Raw genomic sequence first — 16,002 nt, 5'->3', positions numbered from 1 at the left:
GGGGGCAGGAGGAGGAGCTTGGGGGCAGTGGTGGAGCAGGGATGGGAAGAGGTGGGGCAGGAGCAGAGCCTGGGATGGGCCTTGGAGAAAGGAGTGGAATGGGGGCAGGGCACCCACCCCAAAGGACAGCCCTGCCTGTTGACATTCTCTGGATCATACAGCTAGTTATATATATTATGTGGATTGCAGCCCACATAACACAGAGCTGTATGTTCAGCTCACCTTGGTAAATAAGCTGAGAACCACTGAGTTATGCTAAATTAGGGGACCATTCAAGGTGAAATGGTATGTTAACATCCCTGTAGTCAGAGGGGAAAAATATGGGCTAGCTGGTTACAGCATGTTGTAATAAACCATAATCCAGTGTCTTTAGTCAGATCTTCATTTTTTAGTGTGGACCAAAGTTATGAGTTTAAGCTCCCAGGCCCATCTTTTGAAAATGTTATGTTGTACATTTACTTTGAAGATGAGGACTGATGATGAGTCAGATACAGAGGGTATGTTTACACTACCCCGCTAGTTCGAACTAGCAGGGTAATGTAGGCATACCGCACTTGCAAATGAAGCCCGGGATTTGAATTTCCCGGGCTTCATTTGCATAAGCGGGGAGCCGCCATTTTTAAATCCCCGCTTGCTTGAACCCCGTGTAGCGCGGCTGATTTGAAGTGGTTTCCATTATATACAGGATGTACAGTATAGTTCTCTCAGCAACCTCACTATAAAAACTGTTCCAGTCCCACTGCACGTAAAGTAAGCACAGATCTCTGAGTAGCTGTATTAGACTGAAACTAAAAAAACAATGGTCCTGTAGCACCTTAGAGCCTAACCAAAAAAAATATACATATTATCATAAGCTTTCATGAGCATAACCCACTTCTTCAGATGTTCCTTGTAAACTCTATAGATTGTCAGGAAAAAATTAATCTAAGAGGTATCATTCCTTTAAGATCAAATATGTTAAACAACAGATGCCCAGCTCCCTCCACAGAACTGTTTATCCTTTGCAAAGCACAAGCAGGGGCGGTCCATCCATATAGGCGAACTAGGCGGTCACCTAGGTCACCAAGTTCAATGGGGCACCAAATGGTGGCAGAATATCATTGAGGGGTTTGGAGATGGGGGGTGCTGATTGCATGGTTTGCCTAGGGCACCAGCTGCTGGCAGCTAATTTAGGGCCGCCCCTGAGCACAAGGCTCTTTGCCTAAAAGCAATAAACCCAGTCTATAAAAGAAGATTATTGCGCATCAACACCTGAGGCAAGTGTGATTGTATTTACTGCATGTGAAGGGTGCTGGCTACCACAGGTACAGCAGGGCAGCTCCCTCCAAGAGGGCACCACCAGCCAGGTCTGCAGAGATTTCTTCATCCCCACCCTTTTGATTTAGGTGTGAGTGGGCCAGGAGATACCTCCTGTTTGCTGGCACTGACATGGGTGTGAGTGCAGACACAGGTGACCCATGGTAGCACTCCGGAGGTGCACCGCCCCCCATGGCCCTACTAAAATTGTAATTAGTAGATGGGATGCTGCCATGGGCGATCGCCCTGCACCGCAAGCACTAGCCGCCCCTGGCTGCAGACAGTACCCCTTCGCCTGGGACCCTGCTCAGTCCTCCGGGCCAAGGCCAGAGGGCCCGGGAAAACGGACGAGCCCCACCGCGGAGCAGCGCCCAGCTCCCTTCACGCCTGCTCGCGTGCCGCCGCCCTCGCGCCCTGCGACTGGCGGAAGCCCCGCCCCTTGCTCCTCCTCGCGCCGCCGCGGGGAGCCGCTCAGCTGATCCGGGAGGACGCTCCAGCGCCGCGGCAGTGTCTGGCGCCGGCCTGGGGACCAGCCGCGGCGTCTCGCGCTCTGAGCCTCCTTCAGCCAGTCCAGCGCCGCGGCCCGAGCTCGAGACCCCCCCCCCCCCTCCTTCCCCAGCGCGCGCGCGCGGCCCCCCTCGCCCTGGGTCTGTAACCGCCGCCTGCGGTGGTTCCGGGCTGCCCGTCTAGCCCCCCCTCCCCCCACCGCTTCGCTCCGCAGTGCCCGGGCCTGCCCGCCGCGCCCGCCCCGGAGACCCGCCGCGCGCCGCCGTAGTAGCTGGCAGAGGCCGGGATGTCCGGGCAGCAGCAGCAGCAGCTTCCGTTGACGGCGGCTCCCCAGGCCCCGGGGATCGCCGCCCCCGCCGCTGGCGCCGGCCCCGCTCCGGTCCCGGTCCCGGCCCCGGCGGCCGCGCTGCTGCTCCACCCGCCGCCTCCCCCGCCACCGGCTACCGCGGCGCCGCCGCCTCCCCCGCCTCCGCCCGTCGCTGGGCCCCTGCCCGCCATGGGCCTGCCCGCGGGGAGCAGCGCCCCGGCCGCCTTCCCGCACGGCGACCCGGCCCTCAACGAGCAGGAGAAGGAGCTGAAGCGGCGGCTGAAGCGGCTCTACCCGGCCGTGGACGAGCAGGAAACGCCGCTGCCCCGCTCCTGGAGCCCGAAGGACAAATTCAGCTACATCGGCCTCTCGCAGAACAACCTGCGGGTGCACTACAAAGGTGAGCGCCCGGCCCGGACACGGGCCCGGCCCACCGAGGGGGGCGCCCCCTCCCGCGTGGCCCCAGGGCTCGGCCCCACGGGGGAGGGAACCCCCGCTCCTGGACCCAGGGCCTTCCTCCATGGAGCGGGGAGCCCGGCCACGGCTCTGTGTATCGACGCGCACATTCTGGAGGGAGGGGGGCATGTTTACATGCAGGCCACCAGGGACCTCTTGCCCAGCCCCCTGCGCGCCTGGCTTCTCACCTCAGTGCCCCTTCTCCATGAGGCTAGTCCCCTAGTGGGTCCCCTTTTCACCTGGAAATCTCTCTTGGAAAGGGCAGCAGCCTGATCCGGTGTGTGTGTTGGGGGGGAGGGAGAGACATATCGGGAAATATCTTTGTGGAATCTCCTAAACAGTTTACATGATGGGCGTGATGATCCGGATTCCTCTTTTTTCTCTTACCCCGAAGTATAAGCCTATGGGAAAGCTCACCAGATCTTGTCTCCTTTCCCACTCTGGATTTTGGGCTGATGGGCTATAAATTAGTAGCCTTCCTCAGCTTGTCAATTCTGCTATCAAATGAGAGTTTGAGGGCAAGCAGGAGAATAAAGTAGGATCAGCATGGTGTCATGTGTCTGTCTACAAAAAATATGCTTTTTTATTTAGAAGTGAGAACAAGGGCTATAGGGAGTTATAAGATCAGTACATGTAAAACTACCAAACACGGAAATGGCAGGGAGGGGAAGCCACCGAGAAAATACTTCTTGGTCTGTAGAAAATGAAACGTGTATGAAATAATATAATTTAAAGTAGCCCCTAATAATAGTCCCTGGGTAAATACTATATGTAATGTAGAGCATGCTTTAGGAAATGTTCAAAATTAATTTAAAATGTAGGAGTGACCTAATCTCATACTCTGTGCTCAGGTTTCTCAGAGATCAACTTACAATATTGTAAGGCTTTTATTTCAGAAGAAAAGATATCCAAATCATATACACTCATGTAAATCTACCAGAGATGACAATAAGGTACTTTAACTGGTGATAGTTGTGAAAAATATTATAAAAGCTAGTAACTTGAGTTTACCCTGACTTGGAAAAAAAATTCTGTCATTCCAGGCCCAAATCCTATGTAAAAGTGCTTCAGATTCAAAACAGTTTCTGATTGGCAATAAAGGGAGGTCAGATTGCAGTCAAAATGAGTATAGAGGGGAAGGAGAATAACCCTGAAATTCAAGTGAAGTCTTGAAAAACATGTTATGGTTGATTCAAATGGGAGGAAAATGGCACACAAAACATACAACATTCATGACTGCCATGAAAGGTGAGGTGTATTCTGTAAAATCTACCACAGGCAGACACTAATCTATTGTTAAAAACAAAATATTCATTTTAAGTAACACAAAGTTTGAGGCAAACTTATGAAAGTCAGTACATTCAAATTTGATAAGCCTTATTGTAGGCTCTTCTTTGTATTTTATTTGGAAGACAACAAGAGTTAGTTAAAATTAACATTGTGTTTTTTATCTTTGAAGTTTCTGGCTTTTGTTTGGCTTTGTATGACTTTAAATATTTTAGGAGTATTTTGTATGTACTGGGATCTGGCTGCAATGAGGATTCTCTTACACTTGGCCAGGGTGGGGCTTTATGGATGGCTGGTCTTCCTATTGTATCTTTGTAAACTATTATTTAAAAACACACAGTATATAACAAACAGGTAGATATAGAATCTTTCCGGCCTTTTTTAATGTGAAAATATTGTTTTTCTTTTTCTGTTCCTCATCCTTTTCAGAATGTAATCATGTGTGTTTGAAATATCGATAGTTACCAAAGATATAAAGGGGTAGCTGGTTAATCGGTTACCCAGTAAGTTTTGCCTTACAAGCATGCTTACCAGGATAACTTGTTAACCAATGGGTGTCCTCGCTGGAGCAGCCCGGTGATGTGGCAGGCCCTGCACAGTCAGGCGGGATCAGCCCCTGACCACTGCTGTAGTGTGGTGGCCTTGCCCCCCGGTTTTAACTGGTTAACATTTTAAATAGGATTTTATATTTATATAATGGTTGCATGGTGACCACTGGGCACTTGGGAACTGTGGAGACAATTGTCATAAATGTACATTGACTAATTACTGTTAACCGTACCTGATTCAGAGGTGAAGAATGATCCCAGTAGGGATCACCAGACCAGTCCAGGAGAATGTGGAACAGAAATAGAGTGGGGTGAGGAGTAACTGTAAAACACATAGCCTATAGCAACTTCTCCTTCCAGAAAATGTCCTACAGGTTGGACTCCCTAGTCCAGCACCCTTGGGACTTGATTGGTCCGGATAAGGGATTTTGTTGGACCAGGGGAGGTAATTGCTGGCTCTCCTGCCACGAGCTCCCCCCAGCCGTTGTCCAACCATCGGCCTCCCGGATGACTTTTTCTCCAGCCACTGGCCCCCTCTGCCCTAGCAGGCAGCGCCACTGCCACGAGTTGGGCTCCTGGCCCCTAGCCTGGCAGCCCCGCTGCCTTCATTGTTCTCTGTTGACAGGCCAGGTTCTCTGATTAGCAGAGTCTGTTCCATTTTAGCAAATTGTTAAAATATACTTCTATGCAGCCACAAACATTTTCTCTACAATACAAGATATGATTCCAGAACAAGCTGTACATCAAGAAATCTTCCCCGTCTCCTGTTAATATAAGGATTTCAGTCAATCTAGATATTTGTTGAACGATTCTACCACTGCCACGTGCTGGGTTCCTGTACCCTGCCAGCCTGCAGGGCTCCCAGGTGCTAACCCTCCATTGGGACTCTTTGGTCTTTGAACAGCTGTGATCCTGTTCAACCGTTTAGAGAGTTTCAGCATGTACATGGTTAAAGCAGTGAATGGCTCCTTGAAAACTGCCTGTTTTTCTCTCCCTTTTCCATTGTCACCTTTTAATTTTGGCCTAGTCTATACTAGAATTTACATTGGTACAGCTGTGCGATTGTAAGCATGGACCAGCCTGTAGACAGGCATTTGAGTAGCTTTTATACACGCAGCAGCCTGGCAACCCAAACTTGCTTCTGGCAAAGTTAACAACAAACACCTCCACTTCTATGTATCTATCCGTAATGGGAGAACTAAAAGAAAATAAATGAGCACAAAGAAACAAAATTATTTAAAGATAAAGAGGAGCAAGACAAAACAAAAATAAAACAGAAAAGGACTTGACGATGAATAGAAGATGGTATCAGATGTGTTCTTTCATTGTATAGAACACAGGTTGGCAAGCCCCAGCACGCATGCCACAAATGGCACATGAGCCAATTTCCCGTGGCACACGGTGGGAGCTCAGCCCTGCCCCTTCCCCTGTGCAGCTGGGCACTCGTGCTGAGGCTCCAGCCTCAATTGCGCAGCTGCAGGCTGGAGCACTAGCTCTGACTTCCTGCTGGGGGAGGGTTGGGGTGGAGAGAGGTGTGCATGCATCCTTGGGGCTGCCCCTGATCAGCCTGGGTGTGCAGCTCCCGGGAGGTAAGGGGTTAACCCGCTCCCTTCCTGGCTATAGGCTTCTTGCTTCAGGTGGGGGAGGGGTTGGGCCTGCTCCTCAGAGCTGGGGCTGTGCAGCCGGTCACACATGGGGCACAGGCTGTGTGCAGAGGCAGGGAGCTCCTTACTCAATGCCCCTCTGTGCCTGGCCAGGCTGGAGCCAGCTCTGGGCTCTGCCGGAGCCAGCCCCAGAGCTGCAGCTTGCATGCAAGAGCTGGGCAGGGAAGGGACTCTTCCCCCCCCCCCTCCCCACTTCTTCTTGCCCCAGTGCTGCTGTTACCCTGCTGGTGAGTGCATTGGGAAACACAGGGATGTGGGGGCTGGAGGGGGTGAAGGAGGATGCGGGGGGATTATGGGGCGAAGAGGAGTGAGGCTGGAGCAGAGGGAAGATGTAAGGGGGAGATACAATTTTACTTTTCTTTACTCCCCACTTTTTTGCCTCCTTCCCCAAGTAGCTATTTAGCTGCATTCTCACCTTTTCTGTGTTATTACCCCAAACTCTCTCTCTTACCGCCACCCCACACCCTGTCCTGTTGCCAAACTCCTTTCTAGATGCTGCTCTTGTCACTCCGTCCTGCATCCCTGTCCCACTCACTGACAGCCCTGTCCCACACATTGGACCCCTCGTTTTTGTTCCCACCTCAGAGCCCAAGGAGGTTCATAAAATCCACTTTCAGAGCCCCAGAAAAGTAAATCTGGCCTATAGGAAGCCCTGAACCTTAATCCTCCCTGTCCCTTGCGCTCACCTCATGGGGGGGGGGGGGGGAGGATGTAGTGCCAGAAGAGTGAGGTGTCTCAGTTGGGGGCCACATCAGTGAGAAGCAAAAAAAAAACCTCATCCAAAACCCTCCAACCCTCAATGACCCCCCAACCCAAAACAGGTTCCCTATCCCTGGCATAAATAAAGAAAACATTGAAACCTTTTGTGTTGGACATATTTTACTTTATTTAAAATTAAGTTTGATAAACTAACATGAAAATTAAAACACTTAATCTGTTTAATAATTTAAATTAAACCATTCTCCCCAGCTGCAGCACTAGCAAAATGGCTCAGGTGTAATTATGTAATTAACAGTGAGTTTCCATTAACAACTGGAAGGCTGCAGAAGGATTTGCATTGACCCATGGGGTGTTCAGTGGCGAAAACCCCTTCTCCCCAGGAGAGCAGCACGGCCAAGGTCAGGAGGGTTAAATCTTGGCATGCCACTTTGGTAAGGTTGCTGACCCCTGGTATAGGATGTCACCTATTGCAAAACAATTTCAGATAGGTCTCCAATTAAAGACGAGGTTCAGGCTCTCTAATATTGTCAGGTGTTGGGGCATAGGCAATACACTTTTAGCTATCTAAGCAATGGGGTAGGATCAAGAGATTGTGGTTTGTTTATTGTAAAGATCTTGCTTTGCATATTAGGGTTGGGAAAGATTTTGGGATCCTTGATCAGTCCACTTGACAAATAGATGAAGTTGAGAAACATGGAAGATCAACAAAAGACTTCCTTCTTCCTCTCTTGGTTTTTGTACCTTAAATACATTTTTTTTAAAACTTCCCCTGTTGCCCCTGCAACATTCTGATGGGAAACAGAATTTTCTTGTCTGGAGGCATTTATCTGTGACTGGCACTGTTTTGGGAACTTCATTTTTCCCCCTCAAGCATCTTCCCTCTTCTTTTTCACTTCCTCCTGTTTGTTTCTCGCTCTTTGCTTCCTGTCCTACTTAATGTCCTGAGTGAACTTGCTTCTCTGATGGGAGGTTTTCTTTGTGACATATTGGAGATGAAGGTAAGAGAAGAAAAGTGAGTAAAGGTAAGAAACTCCTGCCATCCAAAGAGCTGAATGAGAGAAGTATAGAGGTTAGTGTGTCATTTGCAGACTACATTTTGTCCATCCAGGTAGTAGTGTGCGGTATCTTAAAATCATAAAATAATTATTTTTTCATAACCGTGTGAAAAAGCACTTTTTAGTTTGTAGTCAGTCCTCTGTTTATTTTTTCAGATCACTTAATTTAAACATACTACCAGATTGTCACATTTGAGGCTTTTGTTTTCTCTAGTTTGAGAGAAAGGAAATCCATATTTCTGATGAAATTTGAGGTTTTGTAATTTTCCTGTGTACCAACAGATAGTCAATACAGAGCTTCAGGTAGACAGACTGTAGTCTTCCAACTTTGACAATTGTCCTGCTTCATTCTGCATGAATAGCATTTGCTGGATCGTTGTTGTTTGTAAGCTTACTAATAGAGTACGTGAATTAACAAAATCTGTCACAAAAAGTGGCATTAGTTACCAGGTCCAAGTGCAAGAGGAAGGACTCTACAGTCTGATGGTACTTAGATGTTGAAAAGAGGCCTTTATTGTGGCAAACAGAAATTAAGGATCATTACCAAAATTATACAATATTATTCCTTACCCCAGGGGTTCTCGAACTTTGTGATACCGCGACCCCCTAAAATGCTAAATGAATTTGTGTGACCCCACCCCACCCTCACTGCCCTGAGTCGTTTCCTCACCCCTTCTCACCAGACTCCTTGCCCTCCTGGGGTTCCTTCAAGGCATTTGCGGTCCTCAACTCCTTCCTCCCTGCAGGCTCCTTCCCTTGTCTTTCTCCTCTGTGCCTCTTTTCCGCTCCGCATCCCTTTGGTCTCTCCTCTCCTCTCCTCTCGTCTCCTCTCCTCTCCTCTCCATCCTTCACTCCACTCCTGTGTCTCCTCTGACTCCCACGTGCCCTTATTTTTCTCCTGATCCTCTGTCCTGACCCAATCCCCCACCCCACTGCCTGAGGAACCCCGCCCTCTCCCAGCTGGGGAAGCGTTCGGTCGCACGGCAAGTGTGCCCTGGCTGGCCCCTCGCACATCAGCTCCTGCGCCAGCCTCACTCTCCCGCTGCCTTTCCTCCTCCTGCAGCTGAGCCGCGCCCCTGGATTCCCGCAGCCCCGGCCAGGCTGCGCGGCTTACCGGCAGCTGCCTTCTGCCACCCCGCTGCTCTTCTCGGCCCGGGGGAGAGGGGTCTCAAGTGGAAAAACTGAATCCAGCTGTGACCCTCTCCCCCCCCCGAAGTTGCTTGCGACCCCCTTGGGGGTCGCGGCCCACAGTTTGAGAAATGCTGCCTTACTCTCATAAAAATGCTTCAGGGGGTAGCCGAGTTAGTCTGTACAGGATAAATTTAAAAAACAACAAATGGTCTGGTAGCAAACATGTAGATGGTGGTATGAGCTTTCATGGGCACAACCCACTTCTTCAGATGACCTCACCTCATAAAAATGACCAGGCTTTGTGTGTGGGGAGGAGCATTTAGCTGTCCTCGCATCCCCTATCAGAACCAGCATAATTTCTTCCAAGAACTTCTGAGTCAGTCACTTAGTTATATATTTTAGAAATTCTGTTTCTTAATTCTGTAACTTTGTTTATTATTTGAAATTCTAAGTTGAGAGAGATGCATTTTTTCCCTATGAACATCAGTAATATTTCACCTAGGTTTCTTATGTCTGTCACATCATAAGTACAAAAAAGGAATCTCCTTAAAAATAAGACTGTTTGGAGTACCACAATCTATCTACAAATGGATTGGAACAGGGGTGGGCAATAAAAAAAAAAATGCAGCCCACAGAGTTAGTCTTTGGCAGGCCACTGTCACTATGTTTACCTGCACCTCAGCAGGTATCGGAGGATCATGGCTCTGGGGCATCTGGTATTGGCCACTGTCGGCAGACAGGATACTGGGCAAGATGGATCTTTGGTCTGACCCAATATGGCCATTCTTATGTTCACAGCCACTGAGAAGAGTAGTCCTATGTAAGTCAATAGGAGTACCCATCTGGACAAAGGAATACATGACCTTACTCTCTTTAAATACAGCTCGTGTAAATACAATTCTAAAATCTAGATAATGTGGAGAAAAGTGTTGCGATAATTTATAGGTGCTCTTTGTAATGTTTGAGATACTCAGATAAATGTGCAGTGGAATTCACTGTCAATAGTGATAATCACAGGTAATCTAAGACAAAAAATAGTGTATTTAAAATTCAGCACTTACATAGGATTAATAAGGGAATGTTTAAAGGTTCAGATACTTGAAATGTAGTCCATTTTTAAAATGACTTCGAAGTACGTAGGAGTGTTAACTTTATCCAGAGTACTCCTGGCAGTATTAGTGGCTTTACAATTGCATTTTATTAGGTTTTATGCTGCTTTTTTTCTGTTATATGAAAGGCCACATAAATAGCAGAAACTGACTTGAACATTCAGTGGATGCAGCTAAAGCACTGGTGGGCAATAATTTTTTACTGGGGGCCACTTCAGAAATTTTTGAAGTGGCCCCAGGCTGCACCAGAAGTGGGTGGGGTCATTCTTCACTGTTTCCTCACCCACAGACCATGATTGTTGTGGGGGTGGGGGTGCACATGAAGTCTTTGCCCTTTACCCCTCTACCACAGAGGCTCCTCCTAGGCGCCCATGCCCCTGGAGGTGGGAGGAGACTTTGCACTCTCCCGCTTCTGCCCTCCGGCAAATCAGGGCTTGGGGATGGGGGAGTGCGCAAAGTCTCCTCCCGCCCTGTCAGGAGTGCTTGGTGCTTAGGCGCTCCTTGTAGGGTGGAGGAAACTTCATGCTCTTCCCCCCTGCTCCTAGGCCCTAATCAGTCTGGGGGCAGAAGAGTGGCAGGGCCTCCATGGGTGAGATCAACCTGCTTGGCGGGCCGGATCTGGCCTGGGGAGGCTCTTTTGCCCACACATGAGTTAAAGTAACTACAGAGTTCACTGTCACGTTTGCAAAGCATACTTGAGAAAATACTTTTTCTCTAGTCAGTGTTAGTTATTTTAGGTTTTATTGTCAAACAGGTTAGATTTTTTTTTCAACACAAGTGTTTCTAATTTAATGGTATCTCCTTTAAATAGGACTATCTACTCACAAGATTCAGAGAGGCCCCTTTAAGGTTTGGCTACTTAATAGGCCCAAGGACTTCTGTATAGTCAAGATTGGCAATGTAATTTATAGTATCTAAACAGTGAACTACTGGCACTTAAGAACAAACCAAAAATTTATTCTGGAACTTCTAGAGCCATGGATTTGCTTATTACTGTGATTGAATCAGCCTAGGGTAATTATAAATTACCAGTCTTGAGAAATACAATAAGTGCATTCAGTCTTGTAATTTGAGTACCTGGCAGGAACATGACTTGACTGCAGAAAGTAAATAAAAGGTTATGATATGAACTTCAGTTAAAAATAATGTTTAATGATTAAAACAATTTTAGAAAAAAGAGAGATTAATTACACATTCTAATGATAGTACGCAACCAACTAGACAATGAAAACAGTTGGCCAAGGCCAAAAACGCAGAGACTAGGACTTTTTGCAGTAGCAGATTGATAGAGCATTTGCTGTTTTGTAACTAAAAGGGCAGGGCTTCTGTTTACTTATTTGTACTTATGTGTAGACATTGTGGTTAATGCACTGTTGAAATAAAAAAAATTCAGAACATGGAAATAAGACCCCTACTGTGCATGTTATAAAGTAACTGACAGTTGTATTGTAGACAGCAGAAACTAAATATCTTGAAATTGTTTAAAGAAATCTAAGTATACTGAGAAGTAGATTAAATTCAATTGTATCATATTTTAGTTTATAAAAATCAGTAAATGCTGGGCAACTGAGAAGCCATACATGCAATGTTTTCAAGATTTATTTTGTGGACTGTTGTCACATCATGTGTGTGCATTTTACTGGAAACAGAATAAATCTTGTTTTATAATTATTTGTGTTCAAATAACTGCAAAACTGTTTTTAAGCACCAAACACTGACTACACTTGTTGACATGTTTATACAAGTGATCAGTGAAGAGCATATTCTAGAATAGTGGTTCCCAACCTTTTTTATACTGCGGACCAGCAAACCCATTCACAAACTTTTGGCGACCAGCAAAATTAATGAACATGCAAATAAAATGCTACTAGTCCCTAACAGATCAGAATTTGCAGTTATCTTCACTAAAAAAAAATCACAGAAAGAATTCCCCTCTTGCAGTCCCCTCCCCAAGGTGCAAGTTGTGCCTGCAGAGGGAGGGGCACCCTATTTAGCAACTTTAGAAATTTTTTCAGGGTCCTAGCAGCTAGTGCCCACAAGTGCTACCACTATTCATCTCTGCTCCCCTCTCGCCCCCATGCCCGATGGCATGTGGAAGCTGCCATTGTATCTTCCCCCCCATCTCCTGTACAACCCTGACCCTATGTGTCGCCCTTTCCCAGACAGGCTGCTCTTGTTCCCAGAGACTCCCTCCCTGCCTCCCCTTGCCTTCACTTTCGTGCCCCACCCCCCAAAAGTTTCCCTCTATTACACCCCTACTCCCATCCAGCCCATAAGTCTCCCCTTAATCCACCAACCTCCCTTCAGCACCTGCTGCATCCCCCTTCTGTCCCTGCCACACCCTATTACTCTTCAGCGCGTGCCCCCCCCCCTTACGTGCCCTGTCCCCTCTTCAGCCCCCTTCTGATTCCCTCCCTGCTACAGCTAGCTCCCCTCCCAGTCCGCACACATTGGGAGCTGATGGCAGCTTCCCTGGGCCTTCTCTGCTGTGAGCAGCCTGGGGCCAAACCCTCTCCCCTTTACTCCAGGAGGCCTGGAGCCCTGGTCCCAGGGAAGGAGGGGGTCTCACCTGCCCCCGAAGCACTGCCTGTCCTGGGGCAGGGGCAGGGGCAGGGGCTGGCTGGGCGGGCTGAGGGCACTGCATGGGAAGAGATTCCTGGGGAGCAGTGGGACCGGTCCTGCAGGAGATTCCCCCTCCTGGCTGCAGCTCAGGCTATAAGCCCACCAGCGCCACCCCACCTCACCCTGGGGCTTGGGGATCCAGCCTGGAGCTTGGCCCCCGAGTCCTCAAGCAGAGGGTGCAAGTTGGTCCCTGCTGCTGGGCCTGAGCCATCAATTGCGTCCCCTAGCTCCTGCTACTGCTGCTGGGTTTCTGGTAAGCAACAAGTTCCCAGAGCCCCTGCCAGCTGCTACTGGATCCTAGTGCGAGACCTGCCCTTGTGCTCAGGTAGCATGTCGCAGTCCAGCAGACAGCAGTTCGCGGCCCGCCACCAGTCTGTGGACCAGCAATTAAGAACTGCTGTTCTAGAACACATTCATCCATACACAGCTTCATACGACGTTCCATACACACATAATGAGAGTAAGATTAGAATTTTTTTATAAGTTTAAGTAAATTGACTACTCAGAGTAAGCCCTACTTTGAGTGACTGACTTATACACTGTTAAGCTTGCACTTCTCGAGTTTACTAATTTAAAATCCCAAATGTATTTTAATATGACTTTGTTTTGCAGGTCATGGCAAAACTCCAAAGGATGCTGCTTCAGTTCGAGCCACGCATCCTATACCTGCAGCCTGTGGAATATACTATTTTGAAGTTAAAATTGTCAGTAAAGGAAGAGATGGGTAAGCATTAAATGTACTTACTTGGTTTTATATTATTTTTCTGCCTTTCTGGAAGAGTTGCACTTTACATATTTGTACATTTCCATACCAGCTTTCATGTAATCAGTCTGACTACTTAAAAATCAAAACACGTTATTCAGTTACAAATACTTTATAACTGCTAGATGGTTCAGGAGATGAGTAACCATGCATACAATGAGCTTTTCACCTCTCACCATTTTAAAGCTAATCTTATTTGTCGGTGACCAGAAATTACCATTTGGCAGGCTGTGTCAGATGAATTAGTGGTCTTAGTTCATATCCCAATAGCTAAGTTTCCTGGTTATTAAAAATGTCACAATTAACATCCTTGTGGGCAGTTTTGGCAGAGGAGTTAGAGATTGAATGGCCACAAACACTGAGCCTGCACTTTTAGGTGGAGCAACCTAGGCTAGTGAGTGGGCTGCATGAGTGGCCTGCCTTAATCTCAGTGGGCTGCAAGATTGTTATAACCAAGAGAGTCTCCCAGGAAAGGATAGTTTTGATAACTGCGTTTGCATACCTAGAATGCAAGATGTGCTGATTGAACCATAGCAGCACTTCGATAGGATGCAGAGGGAGCATTTTGCTCTTCCAGTCAATGTTGTGTGCAATAAGCATGCCCCTCACGTCACGTGCTCTTGCTTTGTGCATGTCACTTTGGTAATACCAGTACGGAAAAAACTATGCTGATGGAAACCAGTGGAATCTGGCTACCTTTGGGTCGGCAACAGTAAACAAAGTATCTCATGGGCCACACACACAGAACACAGCCCAGCCTGCCTACCACTAGTGTAGTCCTTTCACAATGTTATGAAAGCAGGTTGTCAAGCTAATATTAAAGGCCTTGCACAGCTGCCAACAAATACTGTGCATTGTGTGGCTACATAGAGAAGTTTGTTGTCAGTGAACTGTCAATCCAGTACCTTTTTCAAGTACTGTGTTCATTTTAAAAAGTAAATGACATTTGTGTATATTAAACTACTTGCCATTGAACTGTTGTTGAAAACATTTCAATTGTTAAAATGTGCTGAATAGATGATCAGTAATTAAGCTGTGACTCTATGGGGAAAAACATAGGGTCTCAAACAGTTGAGGAAGTATGGCTGCTAGTTTCCAGAGTCTTTGGATTGTGAAAGTTGTCATAGCTCTGTCTTGTATCTCCACAATTTTTAGGTTGCCTTAATAAAAAGGCATATTGTGACAAGACATAGCAAAGTAAGGCAGGTAACGAACGGCTTGCTGGGAAAATTCCTAAGTATACATAAAAAAAATGGATTGACAAATATGCCTCTACTATATGGAGAATATTTCTTTCGTTTTTTGGTGGGGAAGGGAGTTTCAAAACCTGTAGTATTTTTTTTTTTCACTTGTGGGAACTGCCTATTATAACACTTTGTGGTGTTTCCCTAACAAAAGGCAAGTAATCACTATTCCCCAATGTGGTTTAGCAACTATATTGTGATAGCACCTAAAGGCCCAAGTAATATTGGTGTTTTGTTGTTATAGAAGTTGTATAGTCATGTGATTGACTTTGAAGTGCCCTTTGCCTGGATTTTTTTGACAGCTCTTTTCTCTTACCAAGTTTATGCAGCTTCAGTTAAGGTGTCAAATACAATTGATTTCACTTTGTCCCATCACTTGACCATCTTTTTAAGGCACCAGCAATTCCTCCCTGCCTTTTTGAGGTAATGAGTAACTGTGTTCTAAAGTCTCTGATGGGTAAGCTGTGCTAGTCTGTAACTGGAAAAAAAAAAAAAAAAACTAATGGTCCTGCAGCACCTTAGAGACTAACAAAAAATGTAGATGGTATCATGAGCTTTTGTGGGCACAACCCACTTCTTCAGGTGAATGGAGCAAGGGGTCCAGAATTACAAATAAATACCAAAAAGGTTGGGGGGGATGGTGAGGGGAAGTGGTGGGAGGGGAGAGAATCTTGTCAGTTAGCGTGTCCATGCTAAATGAGGCTAATAGTGGGCTGTAAGTGCCTGATACTTAACTTTTGATTTCATTAGCGTATTGAATGTAGCAGCCCATCCAGGTCAGGTCTTTCTACAGACCTTGATTAAAGATGTCAAATTTCACTAGGTAGGGACATAGAGAGAGGACAGCTTCTGAACAGAATATAGAGCAAGAGACAGGAAGCTAGCTGAAGAATGGTAGGAGGAGTTGAAGGTCAGAAGAAGTTGTTTACCAAAATGTTCTTTTGGACAGATGAGTTGTGAGTATTTAAAGTATTATGTATGACATGTCCATGAAAAAAATTGGTAGTGAGAATAGTAAGGAAAGAGTAGATTTTGATAGTTAATGTGGAAGAAGTAATAAAGACTGAATATGGGATAGGGATGTGAAGGTTTAATTGCTGAGGCTCACAGGTTAATGTTAATTGGTGGGGGCTGGTGCAGCTCCCCGCTTGTCTGTGATGGGCTGGGTACCCCCCACAAGGAGGGGCTGCTCTAACTGGGCCATGGTGGTGCCTACAGTGGTGGGAGCTGGGGGGCAGCTCCAGCTCAGTCCTGAGCAGGGAGTCCATACATCTGGGCTGGGGTCCCCAGCTT

At 47.0% G+C, this 16,002-nt stretch overlaps 1 protein-coding gene across 4 annotated transcripts in view; it reads left to right on the top strand.

Annotated features, from left to right (window-relative positions):
- Nucleotides 1-1,742: 1,742 nt before the first annotated feature.
- The window catches only part of RANBP9 (RAN binding protein 9), a 61,099-nt gene continuing 46,839 nt past the window's right edge, over nt 1,743-16,002 (top strand). For 2 of the 4 annotated variants that reach the window (XM_075921183.1, XM_075921180.1), the window contains exons 1-2: nt 1,743-2,510; nt 13,315-13,426. In XM_075921183.1, the coding sequence (XP_075777298.1) occupies nt 2,090-2,510; nt 13,315-13,426 (533 nt within the window). In that variant the 5' untranslated portion in view covers nt 1,743-2,089. The remainder of the gene's footprint in view (nt 2,511-13,314; nt 13,427-16,002) is intronic. The other 2 variants (XM_075921181.1, XM_075921182.1) reach the window with 1 other exon arrangement.

The sequence above is a fragment of the Pelodiscus sinensis genome, chromosome 2, assembly GCF_049634645.1.
Source record: "Pelodiscus sinensis isolate JC-2024 chromosome 2, ASM4963464v1, whole genome shotgun sequence".
Taxonomy (NCBI): domain Eukaryota; kingdom Metazoa; phylum Chordata; order Testudines; family Trionychidae; genus Pelodiscus; species Pelodiscus sinensis.
This window is presented reverse-complemented; position numbering and strand designations above follow the sequence as displayed.